At 35.8% G+C, this 22,809-nt stretch overlaps 1 protein-coding gene across 1 annotated transcript; it reads right to left on the bottom strand.

The window, feature by feature from the left end:
• Positions 1-221: 221 nt before the first annotated feature.
• LOC138349202 (uncharacterized) lies at positions 222-704 on the bottom strand. Its single transcript, XM_069299533.1, has one exon. It carries the CDS (start codon positions 702-704, stop codon positions 222-224), a length of 483 nt encoding a protein of 160 aa, XP_069155634.1.
• Positions 705-22,809: the final 22,105 nt, after the last annotated feature.

Genomic DNA, 22,809 nt, shown 5'->3' with positions numbered 1-22,809 from the left:
GCATCAAAGACTTATCCTTTTTGACTTCCTTCTTTGATTGATCATGATTTCGATTCATCTCATGAGTTTTTAGATTTCCAATGAGAGCATCCATTGTTAACACTTTCAGATCTTTTGCTTCAGTAATAACATCAACCTTACTTTCCCAAGACTTGAGAAAGATTCGAAGCACTTTCCTGACTTGCTTGCTCATACTGATAGGTTCTCTTAGGCTTCTCAACTCATTTGATGGATGACAATTTAGTGAACATTTCATGAATAGTTTCACCTTCTTTCATTTTGAAATTTTCATACAAAGAAGTGAGCATATCAATCTTTGACTCTTTTACTTGTTCAGTTCCCTCATGAGCTGTTTTTAAGCAATCCCAGATCTCTTTTGCAGACTCACAGGCTGAGACATGATTGAAATCATCTGGCCCTATCCCACAGACAAGAAGTGTCTTTGCTTTGTAACCTTTTTCGATCTTCTTCCTATCAGCTTCATCATATTTTTGTCTAGGCTTAGGAACAAGCCTATTTTTTTCTCCATCTTTCTCTTCAATCATTGGAATAAGTGGTCCATCTAAGACAATATCCCATAGCTCACTGTCTTCAGTCATAAGAAAATCATGCATTCTGACTTTCCACCAACTGTAAAAGTGTCCATTGAAACGAGGAGGTCTAGTTGAAGACTGACCTTCTTTTAGATTAAGTGGAGCAGCCATTCTAGAACAGATGTCACTCTCTTGGTGTTAGCCAGATAGAAAGTGCCTGCTCTGATACAACTTGTTAGAATATATGCGTCCACTTATCAGTCAATGGATAAGGTCCCTTGACACACAAACAGGAATGTAACAGAAAGTAAATGCAGCTTAACAACACAACAATTTTACGTGGAAACCTCCTTGCTTAAGGGAGTAAAATCATGACCTGTCTCACAGGATTTTCACAATTATTTCACTAATCTTCGTAAGCAAAAATAAAACCAGTTACACAAATGTGAGAAAAAGTTTTTAATCTCACGATCAAGCATAACTCTATTGCTTGATAAGCCTACGTAGAAGTTATTCTACCCACTAAGCTATCCCTCTAGACAACTTAGAATTTCAACATCCACCACACTGATTCCTTTATAGATTTAGGAAGAGTTTACAATGTAAGACCAAAATAATATATTCTCCAACAACTACACGATATGCACCTGAGTTTTCGGCTGTTATAAAATAATTCTTCACTTTGATTTTCTATAGCCGTTGCAAGAGTTCTTGAGAGTACTTTTTCAAGTTGCAAAAACTAAAGAATAATGTTAAGAAAAGTGACATTGTATAGACAATTCTCTTTCCTTAAACTCTTGTCATTGGTTGGAAAGGTCTGACTTTTCTGACGCCGTTGGGAAATATGGACCCACTTTCTGTACCTTCTCCAGCTGGCAGTCAATGAGCTATTCATGTTGAGAACCTGGTACCTTTACAAGGTCCCTGAGTTTGTCACATCATCAAAACTCATGTGGAGAACCTGGTACCTTTACAAGGTCCCTGAGTTTGTCTCATCATCAAAACTTATGTTGAGGACCTGGTACCTTTACAAGGTCCCTGAGTTTGTCACATCATCAAAACTACAAATAACACTCATGCAAAGAAGTAGGAATGTCAACCATCAACACCTTGCTGATTGAGACTTCTATAGTCAATTAATGAGTTGAACCCATCGGCAACCCCTTAAATTTAACATCAATTTTCACTTATACACCTCAAGAAGATTTTATTTATTTTAAACACCTCAAGTAGGGTCTGTTATGCCATTTTGATACTTTTTGTCATTCAACTATAATTACAAAGTGTGTGTAACACACTTGCGGATGGCATGATATGATGACTAATTAAAAGTTGACATGTGACATTTGAATGTAAAAATAATAATTTAAAAATAACTAGTTTTTCAGTAAAAATAAATAAATAAAATTGCCTATTTTCTATCATCCCACCCCACCCATATTCCATTTGCCTTACGTCCCTTCCCCCCCCCCCCAACTTTCTTGATTCTTCTTTCAATTTTATTTTTTTGAAAAAATATTAGATTTTAGATTTTCTTTTTAATTGATTTTGAAAATTATATATGACATTATTCTAACTTTTTTGAAAATAAATGCGAGTCGTATTCTAAAAAATCTTTTCAAAATTAGTGTATGATTTTTAAAATTTTTGTTCTTATAAACTTGTTTTATTTTGGTTTTCTTATTTTGTAAGGTTTTTTTTATCATGAATTTTCATGGGCGAAGGTCGAATAAGTGGTAGGGCTAAAAGTGAAAAAAAGGATTTTTTTAAAAAAATCCAAAAAAAAACTCATGCGCTCAAAATGGGTTCAACACACACAATATGCCAAGCCAACAAAAAGTGCCAAAAGGACACTGCGGGACTCAACAAGAGGTGTCTAAAATGAATAAAATCTAGTTGAGGTATCGAAGGGAAACTTAATTCCAACTTTAGAAGATTACTGATTGGTTCAACCCAAGTAATAATATGTTGGTTAGAGAAGGGAGATGAAACAAATCATTTTCAAACTCCAATTTTTAAATATTATTATTTAACCCCACTAACTTAATTAATATTTCAATAACTTTTTTAAGGAAAGAAAAAATTAACTGGCGCCCATTTCTCCCTTTAGTGCTGGTACATTTGAACCTAATGACATACTCCCTCCATCCTATTTTATATGACATCATTTGATTTGGCATGGAGTTTAAGAAATAAATGAAGACTTAGAATTGTTTACCAAATTGTCCTTCAAAAGTGGACTCACTTTTCTCTCTCCTCATAAATGTTTTAGAGTAATATCTAAAATTAAGTGAGACTAACAAGGGTAAAAGAGGAATTGTACCTTTAAATACTTACCATATAAGGAAATGTGACATTCTTTTTGGACTGACCTAAAAGGAAATAATGACACATAAAATGGGACGGATGGAGTAGTTAATAAGGCTTTTTTTGATTTATATACATATGATGATGTTCAAAATTCAAAGAATCTTATACCTAACAAGATTTATGATGTAACTATTACTTTGGCTCGAAATAGAGTTCTTGTTTTCACATATGCACGTCTACAAAGGGAGAAAGAAAAGATAAGCATTTGGAATGACAACTATGGATGTTTTTGACCGTTTACTGCATGCATTTGGTATCCTATTCAATTTGTTGTAAAGGTCATAACTGTTGAAGCACTAGCAATTCGGGAAGTTGTGGAACTTTGATTCCATTCGGGTAATCATTCTAAAAAGCACAAACAAAACCTTGCCTGAAAGAGTAGATAAATAATAATTTTCACCTCATTGCTACTATCTAGAGAAGTCTAGGAGCAGACACTTCTTGGTCAACATGCAAGCTTTTAGCCAAGGTCATTTATGTAATCTTCATATTTTTTTTCGTTTGAATTTATTGCTTATTTTTTAATTCTTTTTGTATATTTGCAAAAAAATCACATATAAAAAATTAACAAATACGATAATTAACAACTAAATTATTTAAATTTTAAAAGACAAAAAAATTGGTTAACTCTCAAAATTCTATTGGTGTCATATACCGAGACAAACGAAGTAATAAAGGTTATTTGAAAATGACGTAAAAAGCCCTATAGATCTCAATAATAAGAACTTGAAATATTTGAAAAACATATAACAAATAGGTTGATTCTTTAAATTCTATTTATGCTACGTAATTAGGATATGGGAGTTATATGTATTATTTGAAAATTATGTAAAAAGTAATATTGATCACAATAATTAACAAAATAAAATATATAAAAGGCATAGAGAAATTTGGATGATTCTCCAAATTACATCCGTGTCTCTATGTTGAGAATGAGATAGTAACATATATTGAGTCTGTACTGGCACGGGTTCACATATCTAGTATTTATTACAAATGTTGATGCACTTAAGTTTCTTACAAGTTACCATCTTGTCCACAAATATATGCAAAAGGCGAAGCAGGGTTCAAAAAGCATCACACGTTAGCAAAGTTCGTGAAAGGGCCACATCTTATTATAGACGTGACGTAGACAATTTACCATGATTCAAGCATTAGTAGTTTCTTTGACGTGACCTATAGGTCACACAGAGACAATAGACAATATTATTATTGCTCTTGACTAACCTTTTACTAGTGAAAAGTTTCCTCAAGATGGTTTCACAATAACTATTGTGAAGTCGCAGATGTGTCAATATCTACTATATACATGAAAAGATGTACATTTTTACCTTGTATACTTGGTGTAATTTTTCCGCCCCCAATCTTATGTTTCACTGACATAGCTAGTATTGCTTTCCATTATGAATGTCATAATTCTAGAACAATGTCTTTGTCCAGGAGAAAGTACGACATCAAGACGAGTTTGAATGTTTGCATCAGGTAGTTGATTTGGAAATAGGAATTTTCTCCAACGGATATCAAAATCCCTTTTTCCAGATAACAAAGGTTTAGTCCAGATTTGGCAAGGACACAATGACATAATTATTGAACATGAACTCAATCGTCATCTAGAAGAGAAGCTTCTTTGGATTCAATATCATGATCTTGAAATGCTCGGATGGGCTTATTTGACAGTACTTAAGCCTCCCCCCTCCAAATCCATTTGGCTCACCAGGTAATCATCCTGCGACTTCGCCAAGGGTCCAACTCAGTGATGGGAGCTATGTAGCCTACAAAGAGGGTGGCGTTGCCAAGAAGAAGGAAAAAGACAAGATCATTAGTGTTCATGGCTTTGATAGTTTCAAAGACTTGATGTTTCCGATATCCCAAGTATGAGAACTTTTAAAAATCCATATTTAGTGTATTCATATAAGTATCTATTATGTATGTTATGCCCAAGTTTGCTTTCACCTGCAATATGGTTGAAAATTAGAAAATTTTTGTTGAGTCTAACGTCAAAAAGATTGGACTCATCAATATTTTCCTGAGTTTCAACCGCATTGCAGGTGCAAGCGAACTTGGTCATAATTACATAATAGATACTAAATTGGATACGCTGAATATGGAAAGTTATAAAAGTTTTCATTCTTCAGATATTGGTAACATCAAGTCTTTGGAACTATCGAAGACATGAACAATAATGATGTTGTGCTTTACCTTCTCCTTTGCAACACCACCCTCTTTGTAGGATAAATATCTCCTATTACTTAGTTGGACCCTTGGCTAAATCACTAGAGGATTGTATGGTGAACCACAATATTTTGGAGTTCGAGGCAATAATGCCAAATATACCAATCTGAGCATTCAAACAGTAGTTGCTACAACTATTTGTGCAATCATAGCTGAAAAGAAGAGAGTTATATTAGACAATAGTTGAATACGGTGGAAAAACTTTTGTATACAAAACTTATTAGTTTTTCGTATTACCAAATTTCAGGAAGCCACATAATGGCTTCCCTTCATATAAAGAAGTGCTAAATAATTCGGAGGCAGTAAGATCATACTCCTGTAATTATCTGGTAAACGTTCGTCATACATGAATTGTGGAAAAGCATCTTCATTGAAATAGCAGTAAGGCTTACAAGAACTAAGTAAGATTAGATATTGTGTTTACTTGTACCTAAATTATTATGTTTTATCGAAGTAAGATTCGATAACAGAAAAAAGATATTCTTGTTATTCCTCAAATGACAACAAAAACAGAAATGTCAAGGTACTACTACAATTGTCTACTATTGGACATGAACAATACCTAGTTTAATCCCACAAGCGGGGAGGGAGAGAGGATATTTACGATAGATCTTCAACTCAAGTAAAAGCATTACAAAGCAGTTTGAAAAAAAACAATAGGATTAATGAAGATGCGAAGACAAAATACTTAAGGAGGCATGGCAGAACATAAAAGAATTAGTAATTACTCCCTTTGTCCCATATTATATGTCACCCCTTTTCGAAAATAGTTGAACCACAATATATGTCATTTCATAAAATTTATGCATAAATTACTTTGTTTTGTTCATTATACCCTTGATAGTTTAATTAATTAATCTTGAGATATATTTACTTTGACAAACCTAGCTAGGAAATCTAGAAGTAAACTAATTTCATTTGGAGAATACTTCATTCATTAATTACATACTTTTCTTATTCACTAATCAATAATTATTCCATAAAATATGATTTTTTTAAAAAAATATCAACAAACAAATCAATATATATACATATATAAAGGAGGACCATAGACAAGGTGATGTGACACCTCTCTATGACCTGCATTTGTATTTAGCTTTTTCCTTTTTTTAAAAAAAATATATATTAATTTTTTGTATCATAAAAAATACCTTAAATTTATTACAAATGAATATCTTATTAATGGAGTGTCATGTATAACAAAAACTCTTCATATTTTATTTATATATTTATCTCATTTATCATAAAAGGAGAAACGTGATTTATTTATTTTTTTACTTTTTTTTTAATTTGAATAAATTATTTTATTGTAAAAATATATTACTTTTTTTAAGCAAATAAATATTTTATTAATGTAGGAATATTTATAAAAAAAAAACTCTCTATATTTTTTTAATAATTTGTTTATCTCACTTCTAATCATGAAATCATAATAATTTTTTGTTTATATTTTAAGAATTTTTATTTTTAGTTTTTAATTTTTTCACTAGGAGTTACTACCCACGACTTGCCCCTCTTTAATTTTTACTTTGAATAATATTCATAACTCTCATAATTTTTATGTCCATAACCTCCTGAATTAAATTTGTAAGTGTATGATGTCTTATGGTATTCCTTTATTTTGTCTATAAATTCATATTAGTTCATGAAGATTCACATTCACAATTATTCTTTATATTTTCATCATAATAGGTTTAGTTTGTAACAAAAAGAAGTACATGAAGATAATAAATATTTCATTGCAAATGTTTATTTTTTATTTCCTCTATTTTTATCTATGTAAATTCGTATTTGGTTTGTGTATGAAACTAACATGTAACAAAACAAAGTATATGAAATTAATAAATATATCATTCTCAAGTCCTTATTTTTTTCATTTCCTTTATTTTGTCTATGTAAATTTATATTTATTTTCATAAAGATTCACATACAAAGTTATAATTTCTCTTCTTCATCATACTTGTTTGTGAATCAACTAACACGTAACAAAAAAAAGTATATGAAGGTAAGATAGATATATTTCATTCTAAAGTCTTTCTATTTATTTTTATGAACTTAGACATGCTTTCTTAATATATTTTTTTATGTTTGTATTATAATTTATCAAGTAAGTATGATTAAAAAAATCTCTGTAATTCTTAACAATATGTTGTTCGTATACATTGCTCTTTCTAATAGTTAGTTTTCCAGATATAATATAGTTTGATTATAATATTTGTTAGATTTCAAGAAATAATTATTATTTAGTATTGTTAGTACTATTGAAAAGATAATATACAAATATATTAAATATTGCTTATATTTCGTTCTTTCTTTTGACATAATTATTTTCAATTGGTATATGATTTTTTTTATTTAGTTGGTTGCATATAATAAAGCGTTTGACATATGGATCAAAACATGATGGCGGATCTCTTTTCAAAGGAAGATGGTAGAAGGAAAAAAATAAAGCATAATTAGAGATTATTTTTTCACTTTGAATTGTATTAGCAACTTAGTTACTTTTGCTAGAGTTTTTTAAATTTTAATTTATATAAATAATTTAGCTAAATGTATTATATTGTCAATGCTAATCATTTGATCCTTTAGTATTACTTTCTCTTTGTTATGAAAAAATTAATATAATTATTTCATTTTAACAACAAGAACAAAATTTATGATGATTAGTTTCATTTTTATTATAATTATAAAAAGTATTGAAAAATAAAATATTATTTTCATGATGTCATTTTTTGCGTATGTAACAATCTGTCACTGTTCTTTTTCTTTGAAATGTATTTATAATTTTTATATAGTCATCAATTATTATATTTTTTTAGTTCATTTTTTCTATTTTCACCCCTTATTTTATTTATTTATTTTACAAATAAAATCAATACATAATTAGTAATACAATTAATGTCTAATAAATTATACATTTGAATTATTTATAACTCATGTCTCTTCATCTTACTTGTAACGTTTGATATTAATTATTATTCATAACTTTTATATGTTTCATTTTTCGTAAGTCTTATAAATATTTAATTAATATTTAAAAAATTATAATAAGCAAATGTAATGATAACATAAAATAAAAAATCAATTTGTTTTGACAGAATCACAGCTTGAACAGAAATTAGTACTCCTACAAATGGTAGAGAAAATTAAAACATATAAAATATTTTCAACCTAATAAAATATATTGTTATTTCAACATACTATCTCTTGTTCCATTTACTTCACCACGGTGAATATTTTGTTTATATATACATATTCAAAATAAATAAATTAGTTTTATATGTTTAAAAAAAATCTATGATATCGCGGATGAGGAGAAATATTAATATTATATATTTTTGATACTAACCTAAATACATATTTCATATTATTATGTTATAAATATTTTATATAGTCGCGCGAAGCGCGAGTAGTTTCACTAGTTAAAAATAAAAGATGAAAATGGAGTTACAGCTACATGAATCATCTCTAGTGTAGTTAAATAGGAATATTAATGATCCTGATGACTCTTTGTTTACGTTGTCATCATTTAAGTTTTCACCTATTATTTATTGAAAAATAAATTATGAACACAAAAGATAAAATACAGGTTAAAACTACATGTATCATCTCTAATGTTGTCATGCTTGCTTTAAGAATTTATATAACAACATTTTACACAAAATATATACGAAATTGAGGTGGGATAAACTTGATTTTTAGATTTTTTTTTGGATCAATTGGTGAAAATATTTGGCTGCAAAAATAAACTCTAAGATTTAAATAGTCATCCAAATGCATTTATATTTTTGAAATCTAAAATTTTATTATTTATTACAAAATTGTCATACACAAACATTAAATAAGGGAATAAGGGTAAAATTATCTTATTTCTTAATGCAAGTGTAAATGAAAAACGTGACATACAATATGGGACAGAGGGAGTACAACAAAATAATAGGATAATCGAAGTGCAAGAAACATTAAATAGTAACAAAAGTGGAATACCAAGAAACTCCGGAGTGATAAATACGACTACCAATATAGAAGAATAAGAAAGACAACTGTCAACTATCCATGTCCTTTATACTATTCGACTTGGTATTTCTATAAATCTCATCGCCACTTAAGCAACATTGATCAAGTCAAAAGAACTTTATGCATTCCAAAGCCTTTCGAAACAACTACCAAAGGATTCAAAAGACTAACTGCAGTCGAGCGATGGCTATGCTGTACATTTTCAAACATATCCGAGATTTATTTTTGTAACAACTATTCTGAATGTGGATGCATTTTGAAGTAATAGTAAACCCAAGATTTATAGGCTTTCCAGATTGCTTTGCTTATATGTTCACCTGGTGCTATACACAGTAAAAGTTGTTTGGTAGGATGTATTGGAGAAAATAATATACTTATTAGTCACAATATTATTTAATCTGTTGTTTGGTAAGCTTTTTAGCCTATGTATAACTAACACTTTATTAATTATACACCCTATAATACTGAATAGGGTGTACAAACAAATACATAGAAAACAATGGTATAAGTAATACAAGGGATATTAATACATGCATAAGCATGGTAATAGTGAATAAGAAATAATGTCAACATAACTAACCAAATGACCCCTAAAGGTATCTGTCGTTAGTTTGTGACTTGTGATTGCATATAATTCATCTTATTGAACTCATCTTGGCCACGTTTGACAAATCCATGCATCTTCAGTCTTCTCAGCCCTACACAACTATGTTTTACTTCTAACCTCAACTCAACTATTAGATCTGTTTATATAACATTCTTCGTAGCTTAAACAGTGGATAGATGAAGTATATGAAACTTGAAAAAATGTGATAATTTAGGTGTGCTTTGATCATTAACTCTTAATTTATCGTATTTTATACAGTTTAAACCCAACCCATTTATTGTTTTCATATGATTTTCACACCCCAAAAAGGGCAATAGTTGAGTAGTAAAATTTTTTGTTCATAGTTTAATTTCTCTACCCTTCCTTGCGTTTTCAATTCAATGAGAAAAGGTGGAACCCAAACAAGTTCGTCAACTCGAGATTTCAAGTCAACGCTCAACAAAGCTAATACACTTCCCTTATGTATTTCATTTTAAGATTATGTGTTTTTTTTTGTTTAAATTCGACATATAAGGTTTTATAGCTAGGTTGCATTTATGAATTTCTTGATCTTTAATTTTCCATTGTTGTTTTTATTGTGAGTTTATGGTTCAATAGGATATATATGTATATATAATTTAATTATCATAACAGTCTCTTCATTAATTTATTTTACCATCTCATGTAGGCTATAATACAAATTGACCTAATACAAATTGACCTAATACAATACTTGTTTGATTGATATTGTCTTTAATTTGTATTTTTGATATGTATGGAAGTAAAGGTTATTCACTCAACATCGAGGTGTGTTTTAACACAAAGGTGATGATAGTTTATGTAGGTCAAAGAGGAACTGCACATGCAGATTAAAAGAAGGAGACGTGTTTAAAAATAAATTCCATGAAATAAGGAAAAGAGAAAAGGGAAACGACTCCTATAGGAAAACGAATTACTTTCCTTGTAGGAGTTAATTAGGGTTTAATCCACCTCTATAAAAGGATAATTTTAAGAAGGAAAAATTGGAATTTGCAATCTGCAATCGAGATATTTTTCCAGCACGGGCATAACAACTAAAGAGATCAAAAAAGAAGAAGAAGAAAGAAGAACTAGAGTTAGGGTTACTTTCTAAAGAATTGTTTGCATTGTTTCATCTATAATAAGTGGGTTTGTCCACTCGGAAGTATAGTGTTTGATTATTGTTTATTATTGAATAGTTTGAGTAAACGTTGAGTAGAGGTACTAGAGTTAGTCCATTTGATTATAGAGTTGTAATCTAAAATTGTTTTTTTTTTTTGAGATAGTGAAGTTTTGGTGAAAACTCCTATTAGTATAGGTAGTAGTTTTTTGCCTTGAGCAAAGAATGTTTGCATGATAAAATATCTATTTTTTTGTGTTGCATTTCTTGTTGGAATAAATGCATTCACACGTTAATGTTTAGTCTTTTAATATTGACTCTTAGTTTTTCAAGAAGTCTTTTAGTATTTTGTAATACATGTAATTGGTGGTTCTAATTATCTCAAGTGATCTAAAGTAGCCTATATAAAACTTGAGCATTCTCTAAGAAAATATTCTCCTTCAATATTTCCTACATATTGGTATCACGAGCAGGTTTTCGTTTTTCATCAGGGCTTAGGTGAAGAAAAAAAATGACATCCAAAAGAAATAAAGGTGTTGAATCTTTAGTTATTCTTACTCTATTTTTTAAGAAAATGATTTTGAGTACCGTAAGATAAGACTAAGAACACATCTAAAGTTTGAAGGTTTTTAGATTATTGTTGCAAATGGCTTTGAAGAGCCAGAAAATGATGGTGAACTTCCAACATCAGAGATGAAAAATCTTGAGGCTAAGTACCGTCAAGATGAAAAAGTCTTGATCAAAATCCAAATGAAAGTCTCAAGAGCATAATATAAAATTTGATAATGATGAGACTCCAAAGCAAGCTTTGGAATTTTTGGAAACCGAAGTGTATGGTGATGAAAAGGTGCACACTATAAATCTTCAAACACTTGGAAAAGAGTTCTAAAATTTGACGATGATAGAATCTGAAAAAATAGATGAATATTACATAAGAGTCATGTATATTATTAATGAAATGAGAAATCATGGTGATATAATTTTTAACCAACAAGTTGTGAAAAAGATTCTAATTAATGTCATGGAGAAATATAAGCATATTGTCGCTATCACTGAGGAGACGAAAGATCTTTCTAAACTTTCCATCAAAAAGAGCTCGTTGGCTCATTTCATCCACATAAGAAAGAGAAAATGTTTTTGTAAAGATCATTCCAAAGAGACAGTTTTTCAAGTACAGAACTAATGAGAACTCTCAAAATCTCTCAAAAAATCAATAAAAGAATTATTATGATAAAAAGAAGAAGAAGTAGGATCATGATGGTTTTTATAAGAAGGTTGAAGAAAATAATGAGAAAAATTCTAGTCTTTTTTTGTGAAATTTGCAAAAAGACTAATAATAATGCAGATAAATATTGACACAAAGTCAAGTTTCAATATAACTTTTGTAAAAGGTTTTCCACATTGAGAAGGACATGAGGAAGAAAATGGAGAGAACTTTTTCTTTTCTTCTCAAAATGACGTTTCAGCAAAAGCAATAAATGATATGTTGATAGAGGTTGTAACAATCACATTACTAGATATGAAAAGAATTTTCTCTCAATTAATAGTAGCGTTAGTACTAAAGTGACGATGGGGAATGAAGACTTAGATTATGTAAAAGGTAAAGTTACCATTTCAATCAACATAAAAAGGAGCGGTAAGCAAACTCATGATGTTCTTGATGTTCCTAATTTCCAAGAAAATTTCCTTAGTGTTGGTCAACTCATGAAAATTTTATTCGATTGTGCTTAAAGATAATTATTTTAAGATTTATGATAAACTTAAGCCAAAACAAGTCATTGTTGAAGTAAAGATGACAAAAATAATTTTTTTCTTTACAATTTCATTATAATGCATTCAAAATGAAGTTGTAGACGATTATGGCTTTGACAAAAGAGATTTTTTCATTTGAATTTTCATGGTTTGATGCTTCTCGAGCAAAGAGACATGGTGCAAGCCTTCCTGAGATACATAATAAGGTGGATCCATGTGAAAGTTTTATAACGAGAAAGCAATATAGAATGTTTTTTCTAAAAGGGATGGCTTGGAGAGAAGTGTACTTTTGGAACTAATCCATACCGACATTCGTGACCAATGAAGAGTCCATCTCTTGAAAGTGAAATGTACTTTATAAGATTTATTGATGATTTTTCAAGAGTGAATTGCGTTTATTTCTTGAAAGAAAAGTTAGAAGCATTTTCTACATTCAAGAAAATTATATCCCATGTTGAGAAGCAAAAATGTTGTAGCATCAAAACCATGCGCAGTAATAGAGGATGTGAATACCCAAGTTGATAATTTGAATAAAATTGCAAAAATGAAGGCATTCAGAAGCAACTTACATCATGGTACACTCCTCAACGAAAAGGTGTATTGGAAAGAAAATATAGAACAATTGTTGAAATGTACAGAACAATAATGAATGAGAAAGGACTGCTAGAATATTTTTGGGCAAAAGCAGTACATATAACGGTATACATCCTCAATACGTGTCCAACAAAGGCATTGGAGGAAAAGACAACAAATGAAGAGTTGAGTGGAATAAAACCTCTTTTAAGCCATTTTAAAATTCTGGGGTGTATTTGTTATTCTCATATTCCTACTGAGAAAAGAACAAAATTGCATGAAAAAATTCAAAAATATATATTTCTTGGTTATAGTGATGTGAGAAAAGATTATAGGCTTCTCGGTGTCAAAACTATCAAACTTGTTGGTAGTAAAGATGTCTCTATTGATGAAAAATAACACGAAATCTGAAAGATAACTCTGATGTGTCCTCAGCAACAACCGCACTATCAGTAGTGCCTCCTGCTATCTCCACAGTTCGGGAGCTAGACGCCCCAGCCGCTAACTATGATGCTCTCATCTGGTGCGCCTCCTCCTCAGCAAGTGAGGCTCTCCTCGCAGCCTCCATCTCACGGTGCTCCTTCTTCCGTTCTCGCGTCTCGTCCTCTGCTCGACCCCTACGCCTCTTTGCATTCTCTCGAGGGGGAGGTGGTGGAATCTATTAGGTGGCGAATACGGCCGCCAATACTGTGTCTTCAGCAGGCTCGACAGAAGGGGCCTCAGATTCAGGCACCCTAGCCTCTAAGATCGTGTCAATATCTGCACGAAGGCTGTCGACCGCAACCTGAAGAGTCGACACATCCACCGGAGGGGCTGGCCGGGCTAACACCCTCAACTCAAAGGCATCCAAGCGTTGGTGAACCTCAGCGATCTTCCGCTCTGTATACTGGACTATTTTCCGCTCCAGGCGCTCTTTTTTCTCGGTAATGGACCTCTGCATCCACGGCTAGATATGATGCAGAAGTGTGTCCATTTGCGCCTCTAATTTTTGGACCCTAGCAAGTGGGACCAGCGCGGGTAGAGGGGCTGTGCGAGAGGAGCTCGGGCAGTGCTACTACCCGGGATAGACTCAACCCGGATAGTGTCAGTGGACGCCACCTGTGTAGCCGTGCGGGCCTGGGCTACCGTATCAGCAAGATCGTCAGTAAATGGGGGAAGCTCTGGACGGGGCCCTCTGTGTGGGGCCAACTTATTGGCCTCATCTCTGATGAGGCCGACGTAAACAGTGTTCATAGGGGTCTTTAGCTGATCGACATGCCATATAGGCACACCTGCGGACCTACAGAGAGAAAAGATCATGCACAGGAAAGGGTAACTAGTTGTGACCTTGAAAGCCGTCTCGTGCATGGCTGCCTGTAGAAGCTACGCGAAATCCACCTCGAACCCGGCTATCATCGCTGCCATCAACACTGCTCGATCCCATGTAACGATATTATCAGCGGCAGTGGGGAAAAGACAGTGGCGGACAATCAGCCACAAGCTTTGGAGTTTTTGGAAACCGAAGTGTATGGTGATGAAAAGGTGCACACTATAAATCTTCAAACACTTGGAAAAGAGTTCTAAAATTTGACGATGATAGAATCTGAAAAAATAGATGAATATTACATAAGAGTCATGTATATTATTAATGAAATGAGAAATCATGGTGATGTAATTTTTAACCAACAAGTTGTGAAAAAGATTCTAATTAATGTCATGGAGAAATATAAGCATATTGTCGCTATCACTGAGGAGACGAAAAATCTTTCTAAGCTTTCCATCAAAAAGAGCTCGTTGGCTCATTTCATCCACATAAGAAAGAGAAAATGTTTTTGTAAAGATCATTCCAAAGAGACAGTTTTTCAAGTACAGAACTAATGAGAACTCTCAAAATCTCTCAAAAAGTCAATAAAAGAATTATTACGATAAAAAAAGAAGAAGTAGGATCATGATGGTTTTTATAAGAAGGTTGAATAAAATAATGAGAAAAATTCTAGTCTTTTTTTGTGAAATTTGCAAAAAGACTAATAATAATGCAGACAAATATTGACGCAAAGTCAAGTTTCAATATAACTTTTGTAAAAGGTTTTCCACATTGAGAAGGACATGAGGAAGAAAATGGAGAGAAGTTTTTCTTTTCTTCTCAAAATGACGTTTCAGCAAAAGCAATAAATGATATGTTGATAGAGGTTGTAACAATCACATTACTAGATATGAAAAGAATTTTCTCTCAATTAATAGTAGCGTTAGTACTAAAGTGACGATGGGGAATGAAGACTTAGATTATGTAAAAGGTAAAGTTACCATTTCAATCAACATAAAAAGGAGCGGTAAGCAAACTCATGATGTTCTTTATGTTCCTAATTTCCAAGAAAATTTCCTTAGTGTTGGTCAACTCATGAAAATTTTATTCGCTTGTGCTTAAAGATAATTATTTTAAGATTTATGATAAACTTAAGCCAAAACAAGTCATTGTTGAAGTAAAGATGATAAAAATAATGTTTTCTTTACAATTTCATTATAATTCATTCAAAATGAAGGCGTAGACGATTATGGCTTTGACAAAAGAGATCTTTTCATTTGAATTTTCATGGTTTGATGCTTCTCGAGCAAAGAGACATGGTGCAAGCCTTCCTGAGATACATAGTAAGGTGGATCCATGTGAAAGTTTTATAACGAGAAAGCAATATAGAATGTTTTTTCTAAAAGGAATGGCTTGGAGAGAAGTGTACTTTTGGAACTAATCCATACCGACATTCGTGACCAATGAAGACTCCATCTCTTGAAAGTGAAATGTACTTTATAAGATTTATTGATGATTTTTCAAGAGTGAATTGCGTTTATTTCTTGAAAGAAAAGTTAGAAGCATTTGCTACATTCAAGAAAATTATATCCCATGTTGAGAATCAAAAATGTTGTAGCATCAAAACCATGCGCAGTAATAGAGGATGTGAATACACAAGTTGATAATTTGAATAAAATTGCAAAATGAAGGCATTCAGAAGCAACTTACATCATGGTACACTCCTCAACGAAATGGTGTATTGGAAAGAAAATATAGAACAATTGTTGAAATGTACTGAACAATAATGAATGAGAAAGGACTGCTAGAATATTTTTGGGCAAAAGCAGTACATATAACGGTATACATCCTCAATACGTGTCCAACAAAGGCATTGGAGGAAAAGACAACAAATGAAGAGTTGAGTGGAATAAAACCTCTTGTAAGCCATTTTAAAATTCTGGGGTGTATTTGTTATTCTCATATTCCTACTGAGAAAAGAACAAAATTGCATGAAAAAATTCAAAAATATATATTTCTTGGTTATAGTGATGTGAGAAAAGACTATAGGCTTCTCGGTGTCAAAACTATCAAACTTGTTGGTAGTAAAGATGTCACTATTGATGAAAAATAACACGAAATCTGAAAGATAACTCTGATGTGTCCTCAGCAACAACCGCACTATCAGTAGTGCCTCCTGCTATCTCCACAGTTCGGGAGCTAGACGCCCCAGCCGCTAACTATGATGCTCTTATCTGGTGCGCCTCCTCCTCAGCAAGTGAGGCTCTCCTCGCAGCCTCCATCTCACGGTGCTCCTTCTTCCGTTCTCGCGTCTCGTCCTCTGCTCGACCCCTACGCCTCTTTGCATTCTCTCGAGGGGGAGGTGGTGGAATCTATTAGGTGGCGAATATGGCCGCCAATACTGTGTCTTCAGCAGGCTCGACAGAAGGGGCCTCAGATTCAGGCACCCTTGCCTCTAAGATCGTGTCAATATCTGCACGAAGGCTGTCGACCGCAACCCGAAGAGTCGACACATCCACCGGAGGGGATGGCCGGTCTAACACCCTCAACTCAAAGGCATCCAAGCGCTGGTCAACCTCAGCGATCTTCCGCTCTGTATACTGGACTATTTTCCGCTCCAGGCGCTCTTCTTTCTCGGTAATGGACCTCTACATCCACGGCTAGATATGATGCAGAAGTGTGTCCATTTGTGCCTCTAATTTTTGGACCCTAGCAAGCGGGACCAGCGCGGGTAGAGGGGCTATGCGAGAGGAGCTCAGGCAGTGCTACTACCCGGGATAGACTCAACCGGGATAGTGTCAGTGGACGCCGCCTGCGTAGCCGTGCGGGCCTGGGCTACCGTATGAGCAAGATCGTCACCAAATGGGGGAAGCTCTGGACGGGGCCCTCTGTGTGGGGCCAACTCATTGACCTCATCTCTGATGAGGCCGACGTAAACAGTGTTCATAGGGGTCTTGAGCTGATCAACTTGCCATATAGGCACACCTGCGGACCTGCAGAGAGAAAAGATCATGCACAGGAAAGGGTAAGTAGTTGTAACCTTGAAAGTCGTCTCGTGCTTGGCTGCCTGTAGAAGCCACGCGAAATCCACCTCGAACCCGGCTATCATCGCTGCCATCAACACTGCTCGATCCCATGTAACGATATTATCAGCGGTAGTGGGGAAAAGACAGTGGCGGACAATCAGCCACAAGAACTTCGCCGAGAAAGTGAGGTTGGCCTTCTTGATGGCCCCCTTTTGCTCGGTCACCTAGTCAACACCCTCTCCATCAATTGACAGGTGCAGGGCCATCTTTAACAAGCTGCCATCTGTAGTCAAACTCGGCAGTGAGAGGGGTCCGAGTAGCATCAAAACCCTCGCCGTATAGAAATCGGTGGATGAAAGGCAGGGAAATGTCAACCTGCACGCCCGTACTCGAACCTGCTCTAGTGGGGCCTATTTGGCGGGGGCATCCCGCCTATCTATTTGTGATCGGGGAGTCACTACGTAGGATGCGTAGAACTGTCAGACCATTTCTTCACTTTAACGTCCCAACAGACGTGCTTTCCACTCCAGGAGATGCCTGGTGAAGAGATTGTGGATCTCAGGCATCGTCGGGATACTCCCTGTAAGGACCCACCGCTCCAAGGTGAGTGTTCGAGTCATAACTCCTTTGTCAATCAGGAATTTGGCGTCGGAGTAGACTTCAAAATTCCCGTCGACACACCACCGGTTGGGCTGGTCAGTAGCTGGGGTGGGAGCATGAGCTGGTGTTCCTGGTGTGGATTCCGAACTGTCAGATTCATCAGACAAGGCCGACGCTGCAGCGGTGGTGGGTGAGGGAACCTCAGTAGAGCCGGAGGCTTCCTCCGACCACGATACTCCTAAGGAGCCAGACGCTCCTTCTTCATTTGTGGCTGACCCAAAGGGTGTGCCGGTCAGTGTGCTCTCCTCATTAGACCGGGAGGCAGTGACTACGCTGTACGCCACCTTTTTGGGTGTGGCTCTGGGAGCACATCCAGCACGGGAAGGGGTGGAAGTGCCTGGGGGCACATACTCAGGGTCACGCTCATCATCAGAGCCAATGACCATGCGGGCTGACGGGGCGACAAACTTCGATCGCCCGCGTGCATAGATTTGATATTGCTTGGGTGCCATAGTAGATAGTACCTGTAAAGGATCAATATTAGTACGAGTAGTGGAAAACGAGACAAGCAAAACCACACAAAAAAAACTTAAAAAAGTATGTCATTTCTATAGTAACAGTGACACACGACGGGCCTGGTGATTGCACGTCGTGACTATGACGGACCGTCTGGGGTCCTCGTGTCTTACATAGACTATGTATATTTGGAGAACCCTGAAGAAGAGTCTCTGACTAATATGACGGTATGTGGGGGACGGACCGTCACAGGTACGACGGTCCGTTGTAGGTGTCCGTCAGAGGACACTTGAAAAATGGAGACCCTTAGGAGAGGGGTCTCTGACCGTCATAGCGGTCATGCAGGACGGACCGTCGTGGGTACGACGGTCCGTCGTACTCGTCCGTTTGAGGACACTTAGAAAAAAATGAGAGACCCTCAGGAACAGGGTCTCTGACAACCAGAACGGTTGTGAAGGACGAACCGTCATGAAGACGACAGTCCGTCACATGTGTCCATTGGAGAATACTTAGAAAAATGGAGAGAGACCCTCAGAAGCAGGGTCTCTGACAAACAGAACGGTTGTGCAGGACCGTCGTGAAGACGACGGTCCGTCACATGTGTCTATTGGAGGACACTTAGAAAAAAATGAGAGACCCTCAGGAACAAGTCTCTGACAACCAGAACGGTTGTGCAGAATGGACCTTCGTGAAGACGACGGTCCGTCACATATGTCAGTTGGAGGACACTTAGAAAAAATGGGCAGTGGGGTGTTAGGGCTTTTGGAACGGACCCTACGACGGTCCATCGTGGGTATGATGGTTCGTCATCGGGGTCTTGTTCTGTAGATCAGTGACAGAACTGGTGTACCCCATTAATCTCCGATGAACCCAAATCGAACTTGTAGTGTTTTGGACCTACATTTGTCTAACCCAACTACCTAGGAAACTAGCAATGCAAAAGCACCTATGTCTAGGGTTGTAAACACAGCAATTTTGAACATTTGTAACCTAGGTTAGACAGAATCTTATATAAAAGAACAATCATATCACGAACAACTAAGCTAATACTAATTAATAAACAAAAATGCAAGATAAATGAGTAGAAATTAGAGACACATACCTTAGAATTGGAGAAAAACAAGATGGGAAAGTACTCGGTGACCAAGAAGACACCCACAGCAGCAACTCCGACTAGTAGATGATAACTTTTAGAGCTTTGGAGATTTTTTTTTGGGGGGGAGGGGGCAATGATTGGTTGATAGAGGGAGGTATTGTGGAAGTTGAAAAGAGAGGGCAATGGGAGGAATAATGAAGGAATGGGGGTGAAATGAGGGGTTGGGAAGTTTAAATGGTGAAATTTTATAATAACCTCCAACCGGTCGGGTCGGGTACACCTTATTAATCACGCGACGATTCCCAAACGACGGTCCGTCTCACGTGCAACGATCCGTCGCTGTATCCGTCAGTGACTGCTGCAGAGTAATTTTCTGTAGAATTTCCTGGTGATGTGCCTGCAAATTTAAAAACCCATTAGTAGAAAAATGCTACCATTACTAAAAGGACTATAAGTATTGGGTTGCCTCCCAACAAGCGCCTGATTTAATGTCGCGGCACGACTGGGGACACTTGATTGCTCAAACTTCATCAATATGGTATGCCTCTATCACTTCATTCACCGATTCAGCATGCCCGAAATAGATTTTTATGTGTTGTCCATTCACCTTGAACCGCACACCCTTCTTAGTTTCCAACTCAACTGCTCCATGAGGGAATAGTTGGGTAACCAAGTAAGGACCAGTCCAACTTGAGCTGTTCTGGAAACAAGCGCAACCTGGAATTGAATAAGAGCACCAAATCCCCGACCATAAACTCTCATTTTTCAATTTTGTTGTCATGGTACTTCTTCATCTTTTCTTTGTATAGGGCTGAGCTTTCATAGGCTTTCAGGTGAAATTCATCGAGTTCACTCAACCCATTTAATCGTTGTTCTGCAGCTTCGCTCCAATCAATTTTCAACTTCTTCATAGCCCACATGGCTTTATGCTCTAACTTAACCGGAAGATGACAAGCTTTCCCATATACAAGTTGGTATGGAGACATACCTATGGGAGTCTTATATGTTGTCCGGTAGGCCCAAAGAGAATCATCAAGCCTCCTTGACCAATCCGTTCTACTAGCGTTCACTATTTTTTACAATATCTGTTTGATATCCCGATTCGTCACTTCAACTTTCCCACTAGTTTGAGGGTGGTAAGGAGTGGCCACATTATGGCGAACCCCATATTTCTCTAATAACCCCTTGAACAATCTTTTGAAGAAGTGGGAGCCCCCATCACTAATAATTGCCTTTGGGGTGCCAAAACGAGAGAATATATTCTTTTTCAGGAATGAAGTGACACTCTTCCCTTCATTGTATGCAAGGGCGATGGCTTCAACCCATTTAGACACATAATCAACTGCTACAAGAATGTACTTCATTCCATGAGAACTCACAAAAGGGCCCATAAAGTCAATACCCCAAACATCAAATAACTCAATCACAAGAATGGGGTTTAGAGGGAGATCTTGCTTTCTTGAAATGTCGCCATCTCGTTGGCATCTTTCACATGCTTTAGCAAACACATGAGCATCTTGATGAAGAGTTGGCCAATAGTAACAACATTGTAATATCTTATGAGCGGTTCGGATACCGCTGTGATGTCCACCAACAGATGAGGAATGGAATGCCTCCAACACACTCAACATCTCACATTCTGACACACAAAGTTGAATAAGCCCGTCGGCACAACTCCTATACAAGTATGGTTCATCCCAAAATAACTTCTTCATCCTCAAAAGTGACCGATCTTTTCTTTGTGACCAGATCTTTCATAAACCTGGGGTAACCGGGCATTTGTTCTAAAGCTTCAACCAAAGGGACATTGATAGAAACTTGCTTCAACATTGTTATAAAACGCAGATATTTACCATCCTCGGTGTTTTTCAATAAACTTTGAGGATATGGGGGGGTGGCCTAGGCATGGGAGTTACCTTTTTAGGCACTTCAACATCTTTTACAGTGTTATCCTCTAATTCACCATCAACATCTACCACTTTATCAGTATCTTTTGTTATCTTTTTCTCATTAGACGCCATAGGTGGATCAGTGGTTTGCTTGCCACCGCGAGTAGTAATTGCCATACAATGTCCATCATTTTTTGGATTTTGGACAGTGTTTCTAGGAAGAGTGCCCGGTTGCCCTGTGTTCACAGTCGCATATAATTGGGCTAATTGTAACTCAAGTTGCTTGATCGATATTGCATGTGTATCTACTTTTTGCCCAATACCCGCTAAATCATTCCTCAACTCTTTATTGTGCTCATCACTAACATCGAACCTCCTCATCATTTTATGCAACATATCCTCAACTTGTGACATACTAGCTCAACCATCCCTAGGAGTAACTTCACGATTTTGAGGAGGAACATAGGGTCCATTTCTGTCGTTTCTATTACCATAGTTACCCCTGTTGAAGTTGTTTTCGCGGTTGTAATTTCCATCTCGGACATAATGACCCTCACGATTGTAGTTACCATAGTTCCGACCTTGGTTCCCTTGAACTTGGCGCCAATTCTCTTGATTAGAGCCTTGGGCATTTGGTAGGAAACCCCCCCCCCCCCCCCCGTCTGTTCATTTACTGCATAGGAATCCTCCTCATAATAGCACTCATCATTTTGTGGCGGTGGTTTCGACAAGTAGTTGACTGCATTTATCTTTTCTGCACCCCCAGTGACATGTTTTAGTACCAACCCAAGCTCGGTTCTCATCTGAGCCATTTCTTCGCGAATCTCATCTGTGGCTGGGTTGTGAGTGGAATGCACTGCAAAGGTGTTTCTCCCTTTATCAGACTTCCTAGTACTCCAAGCTTTATTATTCCGGGAGATTTTCTCTAATTTTTTGGCAATCTCATCATAAGGACATTCCCCATAAGATCCACCTGCTATAGTTTCCAACACCGCTTTATTATTATCATCCTGTCCCCGATAGAAGTATTCCTTCAGTGACTTATCATCGATACGGTGATTTGGAACACTTCTCAAGAATGAGGTGAATCTATCCCAAGAACTACTAACAGACTCTCCTGGTAGTGCCACAAAGTTGTTCACTCTGTCTTTGTGGTTTAGTTTCTAGGAGACCGGATAGTAGCGTGCTAAGAAAACATC

Source organism: Solanum lycopersicum, chromosome 6, assembly GCF_036512215.1.
Source record: "Solanum lycopersicum chromosome 6, SLM_r2.1".
NCBI classification, from domain to species: Eukaryota; Viridiplantae; Streptophyta; class Magnoliopsida; order Solanales; family Solanaceae; genus Solanum; species Solanum lycopersicum.
Note: the sequence above shows the minus strand (reverse complement) of the source record. Positions and strands in the feature narration are given on the sequence as shown.

Excerpts from the sequence above, each read along its gene's own strand:
- LOC138349202 (XM_069299533.1), bottom strand. The coding sequence starts at position 704 with ATGGCTGCTCCACTTAATCTAAAAGAAGGTCAGTCTTCAACTAGACCT.